Genomic DNA, 24,077 nt, shown 5'->3' on the forward strand with positions numbered 1-24,077 from the left:
AAACGCAAGAAATAGGGTTATCAACTAACCAAACCGTATGCGTTCATTATGAGGCTGTTTTATTTCGTTTGCAAAAAACAAAAACAGGAATACGCCGTTATCGTTGAGAAACGGTTACGTCATTTTTAGCCATGTTGCTAGTGTACTTCGTCTTGTTGCAGTAGAAAACAGTTTCCTTAATGTGTACGGTCATTACTGTCTGAAAATTTTAAAATAATGTAGTAAGTTATGAAAGAATAAGTAGTGATATAAATATTTATATGAAAAACTACAGAAAACAGTCCAGTAGTCGAAAGTTGAAACATAAACCCCGTTCAATGGCACAGGGTCAACGCCAATGTCATAAACACATAGACAACAACAATATTCCGATAGATTTACAAAGCCCTTTTTATTTTCCAGACACTAGAAGAAAACAGAAATTGTTATAAACTTGATGGAGGCATTCACAAATCATTGCCAGACAGAAACGTACCAACGAGACTGCTGAGGAAAATGCGCGATGAGGTATTGTATAAAAATATATGTAAGAAAATGGATCACAAAGTGAATGAATTTTACCGTTAAGTATTTCTCAGTGACATACTCCATACAACGTTAATTTTCCTTTGCCGTACAAACACCACTTCCATCACGCATGTCAGGTGATGACAATCAAAATCATTGACGCCATTTAAAAAGTTAAAATTTCCTTGCTTTTCAAAACTTTTAAAACATTTGCCAATTGTTCAGTTAAAGTTAACAACGTGATTAACGACATATTTTTATTTTCTTAAGGTAAACTATTTAAGTATAGGTGAAACAGTTGTCTGAAATCTTGTTTAGAATACTGCAAATCTAAAGGGTTTCCATGAAAGTTGAACAGCAGTAAATAGTGAAAGATAACTACGATGACTTTAACAACGTTGTTTACTTTGACAATTCGGCCCCCTGTTATTTAATAAAACTTTACTAAATACTAAAACTATTGCAAACATTCGTTGTTTTTCAAAACCAAACTTATATAGCTGAAATCCAGCCGTTTTTGTACATGGTTTCAGAGATCATTCATGTTCTTCAGGGGAGATCACTTTGTATTAGATCGGCGCTTTAAGTGACAGTGCATGATTAAAATACTAGTTTTAGGGATGTGTTCTCGTCCAGCTTGGGTGCTGTTAAGAAGCTTAGGAAATAAAAAAAATCACTCATTTATTTGGCAAGGGGCTAACCAGCTCTTGAGACGTTCTTATCATGTACTACTATAGGGTTATACATAAACCCATATTTTACTTTCTCTGCCATGTGTAGTCTTCACTTGTCAAACTCGCAATGGTTTACTCAACTTTACCCTTTTAATTAGCGCTGTTAAAAGTTAAAGCGTTAATGTTGTGAAAAGCAGAACGTAACATTCGTTTCTCGTTTTTAAGCATCAACCGATTGATGTTTTACGTTGGTTGGACTTATAATATACAACTACAGCGTAGGTCCTATTCCGATCAGAAGACTGAATTCGCCATCGTTTTGATTTTTAAATCATAGTTATGTCAGTTTATTATTTCAAGCAATGATTTATATGTAGATGAAGTACATAAACAAATCAAAAACAGAAACTTATTAAGAGAAGCTAAAACTTTGAAGTCATCATCCTTTTTTACGAATAAAGGAACGTAACTTTGCTTGTACGTACAAGTCACTAAAATTAACAATATTTATTTAATTTGGGAGTCCAACGTTGATAAACACGTTTTGATGATAAAAAATGATGCAATCATCTTAATGTTTTACCATTGGTAGTCAATGATTATTCAAATATATTAAAGAGTTGTAATACTATTCTTCTTTCACAGTTCCAACATACACGTAGGCTGAAAACAACCTCGCAATTCAAGATGCATTCGGTTGAATACGGAGAAGCTTTTTTGCGATACAAATTTGTTACCAGTGACCGATAATAATTAATCTGTATGGAATGGAATAATTATTTAATTATTTCCATATACTTCTTATGCCTGAACTACTATGAGCAGACATTATTGATGCTGAGACTTGGCTAGAGATCCAACGAACGTCTTTTTCTTTGTCCATGTCTGCGCTGTTTGCTTGACAAATGCAAAGGAATAGTAATAGTGCTTTGAACTAAATATTTAATTTCTACATGCGATGTAAAACGAGACCGTTTTTTATTATTATCATAGACTTATTACATCATTATTATTCATTTTCAGGTAAAACCTGAAGTACAATTCACTGGTGGAGCAACTTGTTCAGAGGAAGGTAAGTCAAAATGTTGACTGTTGGTTGTTAATTTACCTTTAGTAAATGCTTTCTGGTTGATTGTAAAGAACTATTAACGATACTTGTGCGTATTATCTTTATTAAGGATTGTTGGGATAAGAGTGAGGTTTGTGCACATAAACTGGTTTAAACCCCCAGTAAATTTATACTTTACTGACCGTTCAAAGGCGGTACATAACAATTCTTGATAAACATACCTAGTTTTGTATATATAGTATATATGCACTGTGCTGTTTGTGGAGTTTTGTGCAGTTCTTCCATGTTTTTTGTTTGTGATTTTATGTAATATGTCTTTGGCGTTTACCCAGTGCCATTAAACCGGGTTTATGTTTAATCTTTTTGCTACTGAGCTTGTTTCTGTAGCTTTTCGCATAAATATTTAGACGGAAAGAAACAATTATTTAAGTGGAAACACGTTACATAAACACGCTCTTGTGTTTTGATTTATTTTGCCGAAAGCTTTAAAAAGTAAGAACAGTTGTTATCATTTTGTTGTTTTCAGATAGCAAATGTACTTACGGGCTTACACCTGCCGAGGTCTACGAATATGAAGATGAAAGTTTTTACCTGCATTGTTATTCTCGTCACCTTGGCGCCAAAAGTCGTACAACTAACACAGAACTTTGTTCTGCATATTCGACTCAGGTTTGCCATTTAACACACCCTGTGAAATATTTTGAGTTATAATCCACTTGAAATAATATATTTTTGGAAAAGTGAACCCCTTGGTTTTCTTTCAATTTCCCTTGTTGCAAAGAGTCATGTGTGAACACTCACCATAGTTGTTTTACGTACATTTTAAATTGATTGTTTTGCATGTAAGATACTAATTTCGGTATGTATTGTAAGATAGTGTTGATATGGATGAAAATAGAAATACACAACTTAAACATCTTAACTTAGACTTTCATTATATAAATTAATATAAAGAATTGAAACATAATTTTACTGCAATATAAGCACTTACAAATGAATATCATTTTGGTATGTTAAGGAAAAGAAATACAATTTGTAATAAGCATTAAATCAGTTAACATGTTATAACAGTGTGAAACGTTTTATAACATGAATACTACTCATACCAGGATATGCTTTCGAAGACATATTTGTTTGGTATTGGTGTTTAAGTATATCTCAACACTGACTTGCACTATTAAAACAAGCTAATATTCAAACCAAGTTGACATCAATTTCGTTAAAAAGTACTTTTTGCCAAATGATAATTCAGTATTTTGGGAGTTTTCTATTACTGTTTGTTTGGGTTATGTCAAGTAACTGCTATCACTAGAAACTGACAGCGTCGTCTTTCAATCTGAATATTGACAACATATGTTAATGTTGTCACTTTTCTCTTCTAATGCTGACCAAATTTAGGTGAACTATAGTCAATCTGGGAAAATATTGCCTTTCCCTTTTTATATGGGAGTCTAATAGTGTTCTAACGAATTCCTTCTTCATAATTTGCGTCTTAACAATTGTTCAGACTCCTGTCTAACACACATGTTTGATATTTAACATATTTAATCAGAATTAAAGTGTAACACTTTGAAAACAAGATGTCTCTTCTGTGGTGTTCCTAAATACATCATATAGGGTCCACTTTTATTTCTTGTAAAATAAACAGAACAAAACTTATTTCGTTTTAAACAATTAAAACAAATATACAACATATTATATGTCCAAAATGAACTCTGAATTATGTTTATGCATAAATGCATAGCAATCGGTATACATTCTATAAATAAGCAGATTAACATGATTTAGTAGTTTAACAATTTTGTTAATTCTACTATTATAAATATTTAAGTTCTATTCTGATTAATAATGTATATAGCTGGTAACACAATTATTCAATTATATCTTTTACACAGCTACACTATGTAAAATCACTGTATAAAATACAAGTATTACGAAACAATAAATCCTTCCTGCAAGGTTTTGATTAAAATTATCCCTAACACATAGTAAACGACTAGAACAGAGGGATATCACTAACACCCTAGAATAACCAGACATAAACAAACAATTCTGTAAGAATAATTTTTATACAACGTACCCAATTTTGACACCGCGGTCATTTCTCAATATCTTTTAACATTATTTTATAAACAGCACTAATACTATTTATGCTCTTAGGCATTGATTATCATGAACCAAAACCGTATCATATTGTTTGTACCGCTATAATAATGAAAGCACTGATAGTGCTGAAAGGCTTGAGCGATGAATCGTTCTATTGATAACTTGCTTGCCCACAAAACTCATTCACTCACTATCCCCTCCTCTGTTTTACCTTATTTGTAGAATTATAATGAAATATTATTCCTATTAGGTAAATCCAGAACTGCCAGAAGTTTACAGGAGTTTTCTCTTTCATATCCGAGTTTATAAATGTGTTAACTCTTAATATACGCACAATATTACGCACTCTTACATTTAACTAAACATGAACTGTTTTTGTAAATCAAACACCTTTGCAGGTATGTTTCACAAACTAATTTTCATTAAAATCTGGTACATTCTGGTATGATTTTCAACTCCATATGGGCTCAGTTGAATATTTTAAATTAAAAAATCGGTTTTATTATTGAATGTATAAATATGGAAATAATAATGTTCACAAAAATTACTGTTAGAAATTACACATTATGAAGCATGATTGGTATGAGTGTTGCCATGTATATTATATAAATACCCCTCAAAATAAGTTAAGGGACACATAAAGTGTGGAATTATTCGTTACATTCTAGTGTGTAAAATGTTCTTCAAGCAAGCGATTTGAATACAATAACCTGTTAAGAGTTTCATAAACGCTAGATGGTTGAGGTTATAGATTTGTATCTTATGTGCAAAACGACCAAACATAAGAAATATATATTTAAATGTAAATATGACTCATTCGAGTAGCGATAAGCCCTTTTCACCAAAACAGGAATCTGAGTATACATGTTACATTATTTACAAGGGATAAAGGCGCCTTGGAATTCTCAACAAAAACAATTGCACGATCAGTGCGTATAAATAAAAGAACAATCTGTCCATAAAATGCTTTCACGTGCCGAAACATATCGCAGTCAAACAGGAAAGATAGAAACTTCCACATTTGATCCTCCTGGACCTTTCAAATAAGCTTATGCTAGACTTATCGTATTTGGCCGCGCTTTGTTGGCCAACAGAACAAAAATGATTCCGGCGCAACATGTAAATGGATGTAGAAGGCGTTTTCGGACTTAATTACTTAGCCCAGTCATATCTCGCTCCCTCTGTCATAGTGATATATTAAACCAGTATCGCTCACATTATAAGTAGCTACGAAAGCACCACCAAGGGTGTCATACTCAAGCAAATATAAATTGCGAAACAGCATTTGTTACCAAATCAGTCACCTTACATTAAAGTTAAACGGTACATATTTTCATTCATTCATAACTAAAACGCACCTGTTAAAGGCAAAATAAGTTTTTTTATTCAACAATTTCTTTAGGAGCAGTTTGCCTCTGTCCTACCGTCAAGAGTGAATCCACAGTTGGTCTAAATCGCATAAGACATTATCAAGAAGCTGATAATGTTCAGTTTTGTCACGAAAGTCTACCATTTCAGCATTTAGAAAATGTTGTAGTTTACAAATTCTTACCCCAGATCCTTTGCAACATACGCCATACATGTGGTGGTGATGAAGTAGTAGTAGTAGTAGTAGTAGTAGTAGTAGTAGTAGTAGTAGTAGTAGTGGTAGTGGTAGTGGTGGTGGTGGTGGTGGTGGTGGTGGTGGTGTTAGTAGTAGTAGTAGTAGTAGTAGTAGTAGTAGTAGTAGTAGTAGTAGTAGTAGAAGTAGTAGTAGTAGTAGTAGTAGTAGTAGTAGTAGTAGTAGTAGTAGAAGTAGTAGTAGTAGTAGTAGTAGTAGTAGTAGTAGTAGAAGAAGTTGTACTAGCAGCAGTAGCAGCAGTAGCAATAGCAGTAGTAGCAGCAGCAGCAGCAGCAGTAGCAGTATCGACTGTGATGTTATTTGATTTGAACTATGTTTTTATTTTCTTTCAAATTACAGACCGATTATGATGATACAGGTAATATTTATATGTTTATATTCATGTAGATATATATATGTATATATATATATATATATATATATATTTGTTTAAATGCAAAGGAGACCCATTGGAAACAACATGGTGCAAAAACATCCTAATGTGTCCTATAACTTAAGATGCTTTTGCTCTATAAAATAACTAACTTTTAACTTGAAAGTTGAAGGTTATTATGGCAATCAAATATCTAATACTCTTTATTACATACACGATTATAACGAACATACTTTGTATCATCTGGTGCCTTATTTCATCTAAATAATCGCGTTCGGTAAAAAAGGGCAACAAAGGGTGCACCCGGAATTTCGAAATAAATGTAAAATGTTAAAATTGTTAAAAAATGTTTTAACAGTATGGTTTAGGAGCCCGTTTTGGTACATGCAAATATATATTTTATGTACTTCATTGTTTTAAAATCTAGTTTCATTGCTAGGAAACCTAGATTATTAGAGTAAACTATGTCTTTTTTCGTATGGTATTTTTAGATTGTATTTATCAGGATTTGTTAAGAGAAAATTTACATGTATATTCTGGAGCAATCCAACTTGGAATAAAATGACAAAAAACACATACTTTGGGTCTTTCACCAGTTCTTGAACATTTCTATAATCTTTAATTCAAGAGTATAACAATTCAATCATTTATCTTGATAGTGTTGTTGAATTTAAACATTGCATGTACAGTGTGTTAAAAATTTCATATGGATTTGATTCTATGAACCTTAAAAATACCAGGATCGGTGAATTTATTTGTGAACTATTTATTCTAGGTATCACCTTTCGCGTTTGCGCTTCGTGGTCTCAACACTTATTTACTGCTTTTTCTAACGCTGCACTTGTATATAGAAAGCGAAAATAAATGTGCCAAAGCAATATAAAACGCATTCCTATGTTAAATAATAAGCCGAACCGGTTACTAACACTTAAATGCCAAAACACGTTTAAACTGTCCTTTTAAATCAATTTTAAAATCTGAAAATTGTTTAACATGTAGTATCTAAGATTATGGAAATAATGTTATTGTTTGTCTTGAGTGAATGATGCGTGATACAATTCAAAGCTACTCGTGTCTATTTCTTTTCAAATGTCCCTCGTATTATATCTTATTGAATCATATCAGAATGTATACATGTTTTCTTCTTCTTTGTCACTACAAAACTTTGAAAACTTATCAACATAATATCACTTGTAGAATTACCGTGTTTCTGTTTTTCATTTAAAGCGAATGTTGAAGAGGATAAAAACAAAATAACACAGGTAAAAATGTTTATTTTGCCGAGCGTTGTTTATTTGCTTAGTAGCCTTATATTATATATTTGCGGATGATAGTGAAATATATCCATGCTTATCATTTTCGTTTTAATCTGCATCTGAAGTGTCTGTACAACCTTATGAGTGATATGTTAAGGATAAATTTTCCAAATGTGTATTGTGTTCAACAACACCCTAGATGATAAATGTATGTATAACATCCATTTGTTAAGAATTATCCAAACGCTGTGTTTTTTCTATACTATAATTTGATATGATTTCACAGAAATACAGATCAAGATCACCACCCTTGTTACCATTGTTACCACCTCGTAGACCAATAGTGACGACACCGGATCTGGTAATATTATACTAGGAATATATTTCATAGTTGTGCAAACTACAAAGGCTGCGTTCCAGTGTGTCTAAGATGATATTCTGTTTGTACGAACATAAATTCATTTTCCACAACTTTACACAGCTTAAACACGATGATTTGTGGTATTCTTTCTTTAATTATGGTGCTTACAAAGGCTAGAACAAATGAGCATACATCAATCAAGTATTTATGGGAACAATGCAAATTGGAATGACCTTTCGAAAATAATAAGTGTGTTCAACCGTGTGGTGCTGTTTTATATGGAAGAGCATTACAAAATTCTGGTGTATAAAAAAGAGCTATTTAGAGTATTGCCTTGTGTCATTCCTTTGTACTCAATAATAAACGTGACGTCATTTCGTGAGAACTCATGTCTGAGCGTAATAAATAAAATCGCTATAGTGCTTAATAGCTCTGTTTTAAGGTCGTTACCATTTGAAACGCAACTATAGCACCAAAAGGTCTGTACAAATGGTAATGCCAAAAGGGTGTATATTATTGCATTAAATAAACTATCATATGGAATCGAGAAAACAAATGTACTCACAGATAGTTCTAAATGAATTAAGAATACAAAACAAAACGGACTTCGTTGATATAAAAATATTTAGGTTAGTTAGATAGATTTTTGTATTCCCCCATAAGTGAATAGATTAACATACATACAGATGAATACAAAGAATATATACACACATCGAATTATGTTTTACATCGAATTATGTTTTAAAGCTGCTCAGAAAATTATCAATTCGGAAAAGCTGTCGTGCGCTATTTGCGTTGATAAAAAAAATTACTACATGCATATCAACTCAAGTTGATATAATATTTCATCTGATAGATTAACTGATTGCTGTGTTTTTGTTGAAATTTAAACATATCGATTTTAATAATACAGCTAAAACTACAGGGGAAAGCCAATAAGAAAATATAGATATTGATTGATTGATGAGATTAATTTAGATATACAAATAAACGATGTTGTACCATATAGTGCTCTTAGTTATATGTGTATGCCTCAATAAGGAGGAATATAGTAATTGCACTATCTCTCCCTCCTTGCGTCCGTCTGTTCGATACAACCGTGTTTCAACTGTTACTTACGCAATTGTTTTCAAATCCGTGTATCGATCAGACTTCAGAGAAATGTACAGCTGCATTTGAAGGTTTTGTCATTCATATCATTCGTGCTCTCACCTCAAAGGTTATTGTCACCTTTCGAGGTCAGCTGGCTATCACTCCGACAAGGCCACACCGAGGGCATTTGACACACTCTAATCAATTCCTCTTGTTTATGTTTTGACAGGTGCCCCCTACTTTTCCAGATGACTATGGAGACATTTATGAAGGTATTTATAAATAACAAAAGAGCTCTTGTGTGCATGTTTGACGATGAGTGATCACTGTTTGAAGGATGTTGTCAATATTTTACAAGATATTATTTGTTTCGATTTACTGCCCTATGAAATGTGAGCGAGCAATTTATTATTATAATGAGATTCATTAGAATATAAAAGCAAAAACACATATTGTGTTTTGTTGATATTAGTGTTTGCTTTTTGGCAAAGCATCGTGTTATGTCACTGCAGTGAAACTATCTGTTAGTAATGTAGTTTGGTTTACGTAGTACGTAAAAAAACAAACGCAGCGATCATTATGCCATGTTTTGAATGTCGCTTACAACGCTGTATGTGTTAAGCGGTTTTCCGATAAACAAACATCACATAAAATTTACTTTTCTTTTTTTGCTTTTAATATATTGTTGGTTTATAAAAAACAGAAACAAAGATAATGTTGGATATAATATGATCCACTCGTCGTGTAAAAATATTGCTTTCTGTAATCACCCAGCGTCTTCATTACATTGAAGTTAAAATGTCCTCAATTCCTTAGAGCGGCCAGCACTCCCTTAAAGTCGGAGATGTGTATCGCATTCAAAACCCTCTACTAGGTGGAGATGACGATGGCTTCTATCGTTCGATAGAGGGCAAATTAATTCCTCAAGACAATGGTAAGATAATACATATTATTTGACAGCAAATATGTTTCTATAATTATTTAAAAAATAACAACAATTCCTTAGTTAACATCCATTAAAATATGGGCAAACCAAACAAAAGTAGTGTAGCCGGAACAATACATAAATTCGTCTGGAAAGAAGTTTGAATTTGCACATTAATTATAAATTGAATTTGTGTTTACAGTGAAAATATTTCACAAGAAACCAATACCCACGCCGAAAAAGAGGACCTCCTTGGCTAATGAAGGTACGAGTGTTAAGGCAGTTTGATACATGAACTGTGATTGTTTCCTTTAACACTAATTCATCGTTATATAAATATGCGAGATTGATTGAGCAATTCAACCTCATACTTATCAGTTATTTTATGTTTAAGATGGCGGTTACATGCAAACTCCAAAACCCGATAAACAAGCGCCTCCTTCAGATCAATCACATCAAAACGATACTGGCAAAAAGTCCGACAGAGATCTGCTGATAGATCTATTAGAAGCAAACAAAAATATAATGGAATCCCAAAAAGAGATCAAGTCGTCAATTGCAGAGCATCAGAAAATACTGAATGTAGTGTTTGAAACACCTATTTACCAAGATTATTACAATTCAAAACTGACAGGTAAGTGCTTCGTTAAACGTCTACTATTTGGATTTCATATTTCCAGAACCGAACAAAAATGGTGGTAATACCGCTATGACACATACATTCGCGACCATAAAAATATTCTTCAACATAATGGTCGATAAAATATATGTATTTTTAAACTATTTGAGTAATATTTCTTGAATGTTTCTTTCGTACACCCGTTTTTGCGACTTGGTTGTAAGTGACAAGACCCGAACCTCAACAATTGCTCTGAAAAAAAAGGTTGCATATTCAGTATTTTAAATTTTGAACATAACACCGAATATATTTTCCGTTCAATAAAACCGGTTGTAAATTCGTTTGCTAACACACATTTTTGTCTAACTCTACTTGTAACTATTTCATCCCAGATTGCCAACGATTTTCAAAATGTTTACTTGAATCTTGCCAAATATTGACAATTCGTAAAAAAATATGTCATTGCAATGAGGTGAATCTGGAGGTGTCTTAGTAAGATCTGGTGAAGATTGGATAGCCATGTCATTTTTGAACTGTTTTAAATTGTCGTGGTATGCTGCAACGATTTAATGGTGGTATTTGTATACACAACCACAACAATACTCCCGACATACACACCGAAATAGAACTCGCTATAATTCCGTCGTCGTAACCACAAGTTTGAGAAAACTTTGGTAAAATTGTTTCTACAGTTGTTCTACGACACCTTTGCGATACGTTATACTATATCGATTTGCGTTGACAAAAGTACGAAAGTCCTTCGATACTCGATCGGTATTAGCAAAGAAATGCACGATAATGTATGACTTTTATAAGATTTGGCTATAATTTCAAAAATTAAAGGAGTGTTAACGATAAAGTGCAATGTGTTGCGACATCAGTACGGCATGTGTTCGACTCATTTCATTAATGGCGAGTTCTGCACGAGTTTATCAGATTTGTAACAAAACAAAGTTCAAATAATGCCAAACAATTTCTGAATATGGCTCACCCGATAAATTCCTCCGCCTTGTCAGATATACTTCCTCAATTCATGGCACTAACCTAATATTCTCTATGTATACTCTGTCGTGTAATCGCCATCATTCTTACAACTTATTTATTGTGGGCCATTCACTCCAGGTTCATCATTATACCTACCCCTATTATGAGTCGGTGAAAATCGGGGCTGATCGTTACAGTCAGTGTCAAGCGTATCGTACAGAATCGTTTAACAGAAACGTCATTATATTAACTTCGTCAATTCTTTTTACAAAGAGAAATTGTTATTTTACTTTACTTTTATTTCATGATTTTCGGTGGTTCATTTAAAAGTGGATTATTTCAACATAATATAACCACTTTTTGAAATATAATTACACTACTTCTGGAAATTTAGACCCATTAATTGTATGAAACAAACATAAAGGTCCTTAGTGCTCGGAATAAAATCACTGACGTCATGCCCGGTACGATTAGAATACAATTACAAATACAGTTGATTAACCATTTTAATAAATAACAAGCATGATCTAAAACTAATTGTTTGTACCATTGTGAAATTACAGCATATTACACACCATATTTTATAAGTAATTCAAAACTGTGTAAATTAATTTGTGGTTAAGTGATTTAAAATAGCCAAATTGCTTTTTCAATACAAAATACAACTCTTGTCTTTTATAGGGAAATGCCAGCGACCACCAACAGACGATAACAACGACTGCTACGAAACCGTAAATGGTTATTTGGTAGCTGGCCCAGGTCTGTGTCATTCATAAAAAGCCCATATAACAGACCATCGTTGGATATCTTTCTAATTCTTATAAAACTAATATTATAACATGGGAAAAGGCTTATGTATCGTGGTGTCGTAAGGTAACCGTACACCCCCCTCTTTTGTCCATACTCGCTCTTGGCATCAGCAGTGTTGGAAAACCTGTTTTGCAAGTACCGATGCTTGAAGTAGAAATGACCTGCAGCTTTAGGGGCGGCCTTTGGCATCAGGGAAACAATGTCTATTCCATTTATGTTGCGCATTCTAGTCGCTCGATTACATATATTGTTGAAAAAGAAACGCTAGGCATATCACGAGTTGCTTCGACATAAGTACGAAACTCCGTCGATACTTGAGGGCATTACCAAAGAAATGCAGGATGATGTATGACTTGTATACGCTATTACTGAAATTTCTAGAGTTATATGAGTGTTAACGACCAGTTTCGATATGTTGCGACATCAGTACGAAAGAGCTTACCTCAGTTCATAAATGGTGATTTCTGCACGAATTTATCCGCTTTGTAACAAAACAAGGATTAAATAATGAAAACCAATTGTTCGTCTCTCATATTAATAATTACTAACTGAATGTTTTTAAACGATGCAGCTCTTCTAAATGGTTTTGTATCGATACGACTGTAATAGAATACTCGCATATTGCCGAACAGATGTCAAATACACTCAATAATATGTGGATTTGCCATCACTCCGCACATAATGTCGAAGCAAGACGTCTGTTATCCTTCTTGTCGTTATTTGTCGTAATGACTCGTCACTGTTATTTGTCGCATGACTCGTGGCTGTTATTTGTCGCAATGACTCGTCACTGTCATTTGTCGCAATGACTCGTCGTTTTTATTTGTCGCAATGACTCGTCGATGTTATTTTTTTCGCATTGACTCATAGTTGTTATTTTTTTCGAAATGACTCGTCGTTGTTATTTTTTTCGCAATGACTCGTCGTTGTTATTTGTCCCAATGACTCGTCGCTGTTCTTTGTCGCAATGCCTCGCCGCTTTTATTTGTCGCAATGACTCGTCGTTGTTATTTGTCGCAAGGTGTTCTAGTGATCTATTGCTTGACAAAAATATGCATAATGCTTACGTCCTAACAAAAGTCACACGGTCAATAGGGCCGCCGCTCAAAAATAGCGTTCGAAAAATAAACGTACATCCCCCAAAACATCCTCCCATTATCCATACTTGTTATTCGAAAGAACATGGCGGCAATACATACTATGCTATTAAATGTGAAGACTATCCGTTTAAAATCAGTGTGATGTTACACGCTGCGGTATCAGAATGTAAGCACTAGTAGTATATACTTATAATGATGATAAATTATATTAAAACAGTAACCAAGTAGAGCTGTCACGTTGTTTACAACGACTGTTTTGTTTAAGAATCTACTCTGTCTGTTATTTGTTTAACATCTATGATGTATAATTAACATTTTCAAGGCCCAGTTGTTCCTCCCCGAGATGACAATGGAGAGGAATCTGATCATCATACCGAAGCAGACGAAGGTAAACGTTTAACAGAACATCTTAACGTAATTGAAAACTTAAGTCAGTTTCTGTAAAGGTTAAAGAAATGTTTAAGTGCATGAACAGAAAAGGACTTTGAATCACGTCAGTTTGAATATTGACCAATAAAGTACTCAAGTTAGAAAAGTATATACGCTAGGAAATCGCCTTAGTTGTTTTATAAGGCCTTTGTTGTATCACGGACCTCTTGCATTGTCACACACGAAATGAATCACGGACACCGTCGTCGTAAGTTTGAGAAAACTTTGGTAAAATTGTTTCTACAGTTGTTCTACGACACCTTTGCGATACGTTATACTATATCGATTTGCGTTGACAAAAGTACGAAAGTCCTTCGATATTCGATCGGTATTAGCAAAGAAATGCACGATAATGTATGACTTTTATAAGATTTGGCTATAATTTCAAAAATTAAAGGAGTGTTAACGATAAAGTGCAATGTGTTGCGACATCAGTACGGCATGTGTTCGACTCATTTCATTAATGGCGAGTTCTGCACGAGTTTATCAGATTTGTAACAAAACAAAGTTCAAATAATGCCAAACAATTTCTGAATATGGCTCACCCGATAAATTCCTCCGCCTTGTCAGATATACTTCCTCAATTCATGGCACTAACCTAATATTCGCTATGTATACTCTGTCGTGTAATCGCCATCATTCTTACAACTTATTTATTGTGGGCCATTCACTCCAGGTTCATCATTATCCCTACCCCTATTATGAGTCGGTGAAAATCGGGGCTGATCGTTACAGTCAGTGTCAAGCGTATCGTACAGAATCGTTTAACAGAAACGTCATTATATTAACTTCGTCAATTCTTTTTACAAAGAGAAATTGTTATTTTACTTTACTTTTATTTCATGATTTTCGGTGGTTCATTTAAAAGTGGATTATTTCAACATAATATAACCACTTTTTGAAATATAATTACACTACTTCTGGAAATTTAGACCCATTAATTGTATGAAACAAACATAAAGGTCCTTAGTGCTCGGAATAAAATCACTGACGTCATTCCCGGTACGATTAGAATACAATTACAAATACAGTTGATTAACCATTTTAATAAATAACAAGCATGATCTAAAACTAATTGTTTGTACCATTGTGAAATTACAGCATATTTCACACCATATTTTATAAGTAATTCAAAACTGTGTAAATTAATTTGTGGTTAAGTGATTTAAAATAGCCAAATTGCTTTTTCAATACAAAATACAACTCTTGTCTTTTATAGGGGAATGCCAGCGACCACCAACAGACGATAACTACTCCTGCTACGTGATGAAGGTTAATGAAATGTTTAAGTGCATGAACAGAAAAGGACTTTGAATCACGTCAGTTTGAATATTGACCAATAAAGTACTCAAGTTAGAAAAGTATATACGCTAGGAAATCGCCTTAGTTGTTTTATAAGGCCTTTGTTGTATCACGGACCTCTTGCATTGTCACACACGAAATGAATCACGGACACCTTGTATTGACAATAAGGAATCGTTTTTCAGTCAAGATTTGTCACATATTCAAATTCAAACAATATATTACCATTAAACATTTTATAATTTTTCCTCACATTTGCGCATTTAATATTAAGCAATTTTGCAGGGTGTTTAAACTTATTTTTTGCATGAAGCGGCCATGGACGACATTGACAACAATGCTTCTGACAATGCCTCGAGTTTTTCTTTATAGATATACATATTGTACCTACTATGTTGATATTCAATTAAAAGTGGATTATTTCAACATAATATAACCACTTTTTGAAATATAATTACACTACTTCTGGAAATTTAGACCCATTAATTGTATGAAACAAACATAAAGGTCCTTAGTGCTCGGAATAAAATCACTGACGTCATTCCCGGTACGATTAGAATACAATTACAAATACAGTTGATTAACCATTTTAATAAATAACAAGCATGATCTAAAACTAATTGTTTGTACCATTGTGAAATTACAGCCTATTTCACACCATATTTTATAAGTAATTCAAAACTGTGTAAATTAATTTGTGGTTAAGTGATTTAAAATAGCCAAATTGCTTTTTCAATACAAAATACAACTCTTGTCTTTTATAGGGGGAATGCCAGCGACCACCAACAGACGATGACTACTCCTGCTACGTGATGAAGGTTAAAGAAATGTTTAAGTGCATGAACAGAAAAGGACTTTGAATCACGTCAGTTTGAATATTGACCAATAAAGTACTCAAGTTAGAAAAGTATATACGCTAGGAAATCGCCTTAGTTGTTTTATAAGGCCTTTGTTGTATCACGGACCTCTTGCATTGTCACACACGAAATGAATCACGGACACCTTGTATTGTCAATAAGGAATCGTTTTTCAGTCAAGATTTGTCACATATTCAAATTCAAACAATATATTACCATTAAACATTTTATAATTTTTCCTCACATTTGCGCATTTAATATTAAGCAATTTTGCAGGGTGTTTAAACTTATTTTTTTGCATGAAGCGGCCATGGACGACATTGACAACAATGCTTCTGACAATGCCTCGAGTTTTTCTTTATAGATATACATATTGTACCTACTATGTTGATATTCAATTAAAAATGGATTATTTCAACATAATATAACCACTTTTTGAAATATAATTACACTACTTCTGGAAATTTAGACCCATTAATTGTATGAAACAAACATAAAGGTCCTTAGTGCTCGGAATAAAATCACTGACGTCATTCCCGGTACGATTAGAATACAATTACAAATACAGTTGATTAACCATTTTAATAAATAACAAGCATGATCTAAAACTAATTGTTTGTACCATTGTGAAATTACAGCCTATTTCACACCATATTTTATAAGTAATTCAAAACTGTGTAAATTAATTTGTGGTTAAGTGATTTAAAATAGCCAAATTGCTTTTTCAATACAAAATACAACTCTTGTCTTTTATAGGGGGAATGCCAGCGACCACCAACAGACGATGACTACTCCTGCTACGTGATGAAGGTTAAAGAAATGTTTAAGTGCATGAACAGAAAAGGACTTTGAATCACGTCAGTTTGAATATTGACCAATAAAGTACTCAAGTTAGAAAAGTATATACGCTAGGAAATCGCCTTAGTTGTTTTATAAGGCCTTTGTTGTATCACGGACCTCTTGCATTGTCACACACGAAATGAATCACGGACACCTTGTATTGTCAATAAGGAATCGTTTTTCAGTCAAGATTTGTCACATATTCAAATTCAAACAATATATTACCATTAAACATTTTATAATTTTTCCTCACATTTGCGCATTTAATATTAAGCAATTTTGCAGGGTGTTTAAACTTATTTTTTGCATGAAGCGGCCATGGACGACATTGACAACAATGCTTCTGACAATGCCTCGAGTTTTTCTTTATAGATATACATATTGTACCTACTATGTTGATATTCAATTAAAAGTGGATTATTTCAACATAATATAACCACTTTTTGAAATATAATTACACTACTTCTGGAAATTTAGACCCATTAATTGTATGAAACAAACATAAAGGTCCTTAGTGCTCGGAATAAAATCACTGACGTCATTCCCGGTACGATTAGAATACAATTACAAATACAGTTGATTAACCATTTTAATAAATAACAAGCATGATCTAAAACTAATTGTTTGTACCATTGTGAAATTACAGCATATTTCACACCATATTTTATAAGTAATTCAAAACTGTGTAAATTAATTTGTGGTTAAGTGATTTAAAATAGCCAAATTGCTTTTTCAATACAAAATACAACTCTTGTCTTTTATAGGGGGAATGCCAGCGACCACCAACAGACGATGACTACTCCTGCTACGTGATGAAGGTTAAAGAAATGTTTAAGTGCATGAACAGAAAAGGACTTTGAATCACGTCAGTTTGAATATTGACCAATAAAGTACTCAAGTTAGAAAAGTATATACGCTAGGAAATCGCCTTAGTTGTTTTATAAGGCCTTTGTTGTATCACGGACCTCTTGCATTGTCACACACGAAATGAATCACGGACACCTTGTATTGTCAATAAGGAATCGTTTTTCAGTCAAGATTTGTCACATATTCAAATTCAAACAATATATTACCATTAAACATTTTATAATTTTTCCTCACATTTGCGCATTTAATATTAAGCAATTTTGCAGGGTGTTTAAACTTATTTTTTTGCATGAAGCGGCCATGGACGACATTGACAACAATGCTTCTGACAATGCCTCGAGTTTTTCTTTATAGATATACATATTGTACCTACTATGTTGATATTCAATTAAAAATGGATTATTTCAACATAATATAACCACTTTTTGAAATATAATTACACTACTTCTGGAAATTTAGACCCATTAATTGTATGAAACAAACATAAAGGTCCTTAGTGCTCGGAATAAAATCACTGACGTCATTCCCGGTACGATTAGAATACAATTACAAATACAGTTGATTAACCATTTTAATAAATAACAAGCATGATCTAAAACTAATTGTTTGTACCATTGTGAAATTACAGCCTATTTCACACCATATTTTATAAGTAATTCAAAACTGTGTAAATTAATTTGTGGTTAAGTGATTTAAAATAGCCAAATTGCTTTTTCAATACAAAATACAACTCTTGTCTTTTATAGGGGGAATGCCAGCGACCACCAACAGACGATGACTACTCCTGCTACGTGATGAAGGTTAAAGAAATGTTTAAGTGCATGAACAGAAAAGGACTTTGAATCACGTCAGTTTGAATATTGACCAATAAAGTACTCAAGTTAGAAAAGTATATACGCTAGGAAATCGCCTTAGTTGTTTTATAAGGCCTTTGTTGTATCACGGACCTCTTGCATTGTCACACACGAAATGAATCACGGACACCTTGTATTGTCAATAAGGAATCGTTTTTCAGTCAAGATTTGTCACATATTCAAATTCAAACAATATATTACCATTAAACATTTTATAATTTTTCCTCACATTTGCGCATTTAATATTAAGCAATTTTGCAGGGTGTTTAAACTTATTTTTTGCATGAAGCGGCCATGGACGACATTGACAACAATGCTTCTGACAATGCCTCGAGTTTTTCTTTATAGATATACATATTGTACCTACTATGTTGATATTCAATTAAAAGTGGATTATTTCAACATAATATAACCACTTTTTGAAATGTAATTACACTACTTCTGGAAATTTAGACCCATTAATTGTATGAAACAAACATAAAGGTCCTTAGTGCTCGGAATAAAATCACTGACGTCATTCCCGGTACGATTAGAATACAATTACAAATACAGTTGATTAACCATTTTAATAAATAACAAGCATGATCTAAAACTAATTGTTTGTACCATTGTGAAATTACAGCCTATTTCACACCATATTTTATAAGTAATTCAAAACTGTGTAAATTAATTTGTGGTTAAGTGATTTAAAATAGCCAAATTGCTTTTTCAATACAAAATACAACTCTTGTCTTTTATAGGGGGAATGCCAGCGACCACCAACAGACGATGACTACTCCTGCTACGTGATGAAGGTTAAAGAAATGTTTAAGTGCATGAACAGAAAAGGACTTTGAATCACGTCAGTTTGAATATTGACCAATAAAGTACTCAAGTTAGAAAAGTATATACGCTAGGAAATCGCCTTAGTTGTTTTATAAGGCCTTTGTTGTATCACGGACCTCTTGCATTGTCACACACGAAATGAATCACGGACACCTTGTATTGTCAATAAGGAATCGTTTTTCAGTCAAGATTTGTCACATATTCAAATTCAAACAATATATTACCATTAAACATTTTATAATTTTTCCTCACATTTGCGCATTTAATATTAAGCAATTTTGCAGGGTGTTTAAACTTATTTTTTGCATGAAGCGGCCATGGACGACATTGACAACAATGCTTCTGACAATGCCTCGAGTTTTTCTTTATAGATATACATATTGTACCTACTATGTTGATATTCAATTAAAAGTGGATTATTTCAACATAATATAACCACTTTTTGAAATATAATTACACTACTTCTGGAAATTTAGACCCATTAATTGTATGAAACAAACATAAAGGTCCTTAGTGCTCGGAATAAAATCACTGACGTCATTCCCGGTACGATTAGAATACAATTACAAATACAGTTGATTAACCATTTTAATAAATAACAAGCATGATCTAAAACTAATTGTTTGTACCATTGTGAAATTACAGCATATTTCACACCATATTTTATAAGTAATTCAAAACTGTGTAAATTAATTTGTGGTTAAGTGATTTAAAATAGCCAAATTGCTTTTTCAATACAAAATACAACTCTTGTCTTTTATAGGGGGAATGCCAGCGACCACCAACAGACGATAACTACGCCTGCTACGAACAGGTTAAAGAAATGTTTAAGTGCATGAACAGAAAAGGACTTTGAATCACGTCAGTTTGAATATTGACCAATAAAGTACTCAAGTTAGAAAAGTATATACGCTAGGAAATCGCCTTAGTTGTTTTATAAGGCCTTTGTTGTATCACGGACCTCTTGCATTGTCACACACGAAATGAATCACGGACACCTTGTATTGTCAATAAGGAATCGTTTTTCAGTCAAGATTTGTCACATATTCAAATTCAAACAATATATTACCATTAAACATTTTATAATTTTTCCTCACATTTGCGCATTTAATATTAAGCAATTTTGCAGGGTGTTTAAACTTATTTTTTTGCATGAAGCGGCCATGGACGACATTGACAACAATGCTTCTGACAATGCCTCGAGTTTTTCTTTATAGATATACATATTGTACCTACTATGTTGATATTCAATTAAAAATGTTGTATTGTAGTTATTCATTTATAATTTAGTATTTAACAACATTATATTCGTAAGGCATGTTTTGGATGAATGGTATTTGAATGAACTAACTTTAAATAAGATGATAAAAAGATTCAAACACATATTTGAAGATTCAAAACCCATAACACATAACAAGTTTAGATTAAGCAGGCTTATCACTGCTTATAGCCAACGAAGCCCAAGAAATGAATTATCGATCGTGTCACCTTAATTCGATTCTGCTGTAAAAGATTCATTTTACTTTTCAATTCTGGTGACATGATTCCTATATGGAGACCGTAATGTAAAGTTAGCACACTTTATGTAAAAACGCGATCAAATTGATAATTTTCAAATGATATTTCTCCATATTGAACGCTGCTCAATACAAGTCCGTTATATCCCGTACCATGGTCCATATTGTCTGATCCGTATGGCGATGGTCCTTTCCCAATTAGTTGCTGTAGCTATGGTTTATTGTTATAAACATATAAATATATATTTCAATAAGTACTGCACTTTTACATTAGTCCGATTTTGCCACGTGAGATGTGACATTGTTTACTAATCTCCTGTAACATATCTACTTAGGTATTGAGCTTCAAAGTCCATGGTTAGCTTTCAAGATATACTCACCCTATTGAACAGAGCGACTAAGTGAAAAACGGTGTCGTTATTGCAGCATTTTGTTACAATGAAAGCAGTTTTCTTATATAATTTACTTTAAATATGAATTATATCTACCTGTATTAAAACTGAAACTATAGTTTAATATTAGTAACTGATTTGAAATGTGGGCTCTAATTACCGTCCAGTATCAAACGTCATTTGGAACACTTATTTCCAAAATGATGTGACAATATTTGCAATATATCGTTTATATAAGATATCATTTTATATGGGGTTTAAGTATACTCGCCGTTAGATATCTCACTAAAACAATCAATAATCCCATGTTTGGATGTACGTCTTATATGATTTATGTAACCTAATGAGATATATGCCTTCTCGATCATTTATTAATAGTTTTTTTCACTTTTGTTATTTGTAGATGGAACCTCGACACAGCAACACAATACACAATGTATATTTATAATGCATCAACTGTGAAGTGGACATTTGAAAGTGGTGAAATTTGATTTGTTTTATGTTTGTACATACAAGTGAAATCAATTCCTCCTTTTTCATTAATCAATGCATACGATAGAGTACTATCCAGGAAACATTATCAGTTTTACTTCACATGAGTAATTTAAACATTGTTTAATACACGAGTAAGTATGTGTGTAAACATGATAATAGGTTTTGGCTTTGTTCGATTAAATTTTTATTTTGCTAATAGAGGCTCTATCGTAAATGGTCAAAAAGGCAACATTCGGGAAAAAATCTTGCACAAATGCAAGTTTTGCAAATTGTAAGTATCATTAATACTGAATACAAAAAAAACTGGTACAATACATGAAATGCCAACGTATGTTCAAACCTTGTCTATACAGTCACTGGGATTAGAGTGAAGTTGTGCACACAAACTGGTTTAAACCACCAGTAAATTTACATTTTACTGACCGTTCCAAGGCGGTACCTAACAATCCTTGATAAACATACCTAGTTTTTTATATATAGTATGTATGCAATGTGCTATTTGTGGAGTTTTGTGCTGTTCTTCCATGTTTCTTGCTTGTGATGTTTTTGTGTACTATGTCTTTGGCGTTTACCCAGTGCCATTACACCGGGTTTATGTTTAAACTGTTTGCTACTGAGCTTGTTTATTCAGTTTTTCACATAAGTATTTGAATTGCGTTAGTTACAAGATTAATATAAAAATGGAAGGCCGCTTATGTACAATAATGTTACAGATAGTATCACGTGGTAATATTGCAGGTGCTTGTGCTTATGTAACCTAATTCAGTGCTGATTATGTTTGCTTAAATGTAGGTTTGTTTTGAGATAATCATAACTCGGGAACAGGACTGTTGAAAACATTGTTTTTAACAGTTATAATGTTGATTTAATTGGTATAACAATTTCGTGTAAACCTATGAAAACGTAACTTAAAATACATCGTCGCCCGTTTGTGCTATTTTACATTCGTTACAATTATTGCTGGATTTTATTGTTAATTCCTTATCCGTCCTATAACAAAACAGCTTGTATGTATCGATTAATTGAAAAAAAATGCATAAATAACGTCTATATTTGTTTGGGTATGTTGAAATGGCCAAGAAGTTAAAGATTCAAAACAATATAGAGGTATACATGCATTTCTTCAATTAATCAATAAGTACATTTTTTTGTAATATGTCAAATAAGTATTTTAAAAAGATTATATTACATAGTCAATACTATACGAACAGGCTTTAGTATAATCTCGCAGTATATGCCCCTGTAAACAAACGCATTTTTGTAATCCTACGTGTCATTTCGTCAGAGTAGTCTGTCACTTGTATATGTTTAAGGCACTGACACGTTTTGCATCAAAGGATTTTTCTAGTATTATATCTCAGCCCCGAAAGCTTATTTGAGACTTTGTTATTGGGAAAGTAGCATATGAGTATCTCTAGCAGATAGACACGATGTTTTAACATAATTTCATTTGTTTTGGCTTAGAAATAACACCATCTTAGCTAAATCGACTTAAACATTGTCGTGTAACAAGAAATTGTCCTTCCAAGTCCTCAGTTTCTCAGTTAAAATAATACATATCTCCATCTGTACCTGTCAACTCTTCATACACGTGTTTTGAATGAATTTAAATTCAAATTTGATTCAGAAGTGCTTATACCATTTCACAGTCCAATTATTTACCAGTGTTTGTGAGGTATACTATCTCAAAATTAAATAAAACTTTAATTACGATTTTTTTATGGGTTTTGTAGATACAAACTTTAGTCGACGAATATGATAATTGGGATCTCTGACTCAGTCGGCAAAATTATTATGGAATATAATTTCTTACAGAACGATTTGAAGTACCATCGAATCTTAATGATATATTTTGTTTCTTGTGACAGAACAGAACCTTTACCAACCAAATGTATAAAACTGCTAAATACTCCTACGAAATGTTTATTGATTGGGAAATATTTATCCAGCTCTTACAATCTACCAATCAAATTTTTTTCAGCTGTAGGCAGCTATAAAATAGACTGCTTGGTCAAAGAACCCTATCGCCGAACTAGCAACAGTTATATAGTATGTGACATTTCATTTATTTCCTTTTGTATCGATACATTCCATGGTGAAGATGATTAAAAACTCTTTGATGTTGTATGTCCATTGTTATACCAATTATTTGCATAGTCGTTATTTGCATGTGTATTAAAGATATCCATATTTTGCTTACTA

The 24,077-nt window shown here is 32.8% G+C and overlaps 2 protein-coding genes across 9 annotated transcripts; both read left to right on the forward strand.

Moving 5' to 3' along the window:
- The first annotated feature begins 338 nt into the window (after positions 1-338).
- On the forward strand, positions 339-10,272 carry LOC128238056 (uncharacterized). The gene is made up of 8 exons (XM_052953633.1): positions 339-507; positions 2,205-2,253; positions 2,777-2,919; positions 6,317-6,335; positions 7,578-7,612; positions 7,893-7,967; positions 9,289-9,331; positions 10,187-10,272. Exons 1-8 carry the CDS (start codon positions 496-498, stop codon positions 10,270-10,272), a joined length of 462 nt encoding a protein of 153 aa, XP_052809593.1. The 5' UTR covers positions 339-495.
- LOC128237026 (uncharacterized) lies at positions 9,831-23,232 on the forward strand. Of its 8 annotated transcripts, none has more exons than XR_008261480.1 (10): positions 9,831-9,993; positions 10,187-10,249; positions 10,379-10,618; positions 12,269-12,346; positions 13,820-13,885; positions 15,146-15,198; positions 15,993-16,046; positions 19,387-19,487; positions 20,235-20,285; positions 21,784-21,828. XR_008261480.1 is itself a non-coding variant. In XM_052952200.1 (10 exons), the coding sequence occupies exons 3-10, from the start codon at positions 10,390-10,392 to the stop codon at positions 21,826-21,828; spliced, it is 630 nt and encodes a 209-aa protein (XP_052808160.1). In that variant the 5' UTR covers positions 9,831-9,993; positions 10,187-10,249; positions 10,379-10,389; the 3' UTR covers positions 21,829-23,232. The 8 variants fall into 8 exon arrangements, 5 of the variants coding, with proteins under 5 accessions (XP_052808160.1, XP_052808161.1, XP_052808163.1 ...); XR_008261481.1 differs by lacking the exons at positions 19,387-19,487; positions 20,235-20,285; positions 21,784-21,828 and adding exons at positions 16,842-16,942; positions 17,690-17,790; positions 18,539-19,336 and having other exon boundaries at positions 15,993-16,093; XM_052952200.1 differs by having other exon boundaries at positions 19,387-19,440; positions 21,784-23,232.
- The last annotated feature ends 845 nt before the right edge of the window (positions 23,233-24,077 follow it).

Source organism: Mya arenaria, chromosome 6 (assembly GCF_026914265.1).
Source record: "Mya arenaria isolate MELC-2E11 chromosome 6, ASM2691426v1".
NCBI classification, from domain to species: Eukaryota; Metazoa; Mollusca; class Bivalvia; order Myida; family Myidae; genus Mya; species Mya arenaria.

Excerpts from the sequence above, each read along its gene's own strand:
- LOC128238056 (XM_052953633.1), top strand. Across the intron at positions 2,254-2,776 it reads AGCAACTTGTTCAGAGGAAG|ATAGCAAATGTACTTACGGG; the intron begins GTAAGTCAAAAT and ends TGTTGTTTTCAG. Across the intron at positions 7,968-9,288 it reads TAGTGACGACACCGGATCTG|GTGCCCCCTACTTTTCCAGA; the intron begins GTAATATTATAC and ends ATGTTTTGACAG.
- LOC128237026 (XM_052952200.1), top strand. The coding sequence starts at position 10,390 with ATGCAAACTCCAAAACCCGATAAACAAGCGCCTCCTTCAGATCAATCA. Across the intron at positions 12,347-13,819 it reads TTATTTGGTAGCTGGCCCAG|GCCCAGTTGTTCCTCCCCGA; the intron begins GTCTGTGTCATT and ends AACATTTTCAAG. Across the intron at positions 19,441-20,234 it reads ACTCCTGCTACGTGATGAAG|GGGGAATGCCAGCGACCACC; the intron begins GTTAAAGAAATG and ends TGTCTTTTATAG.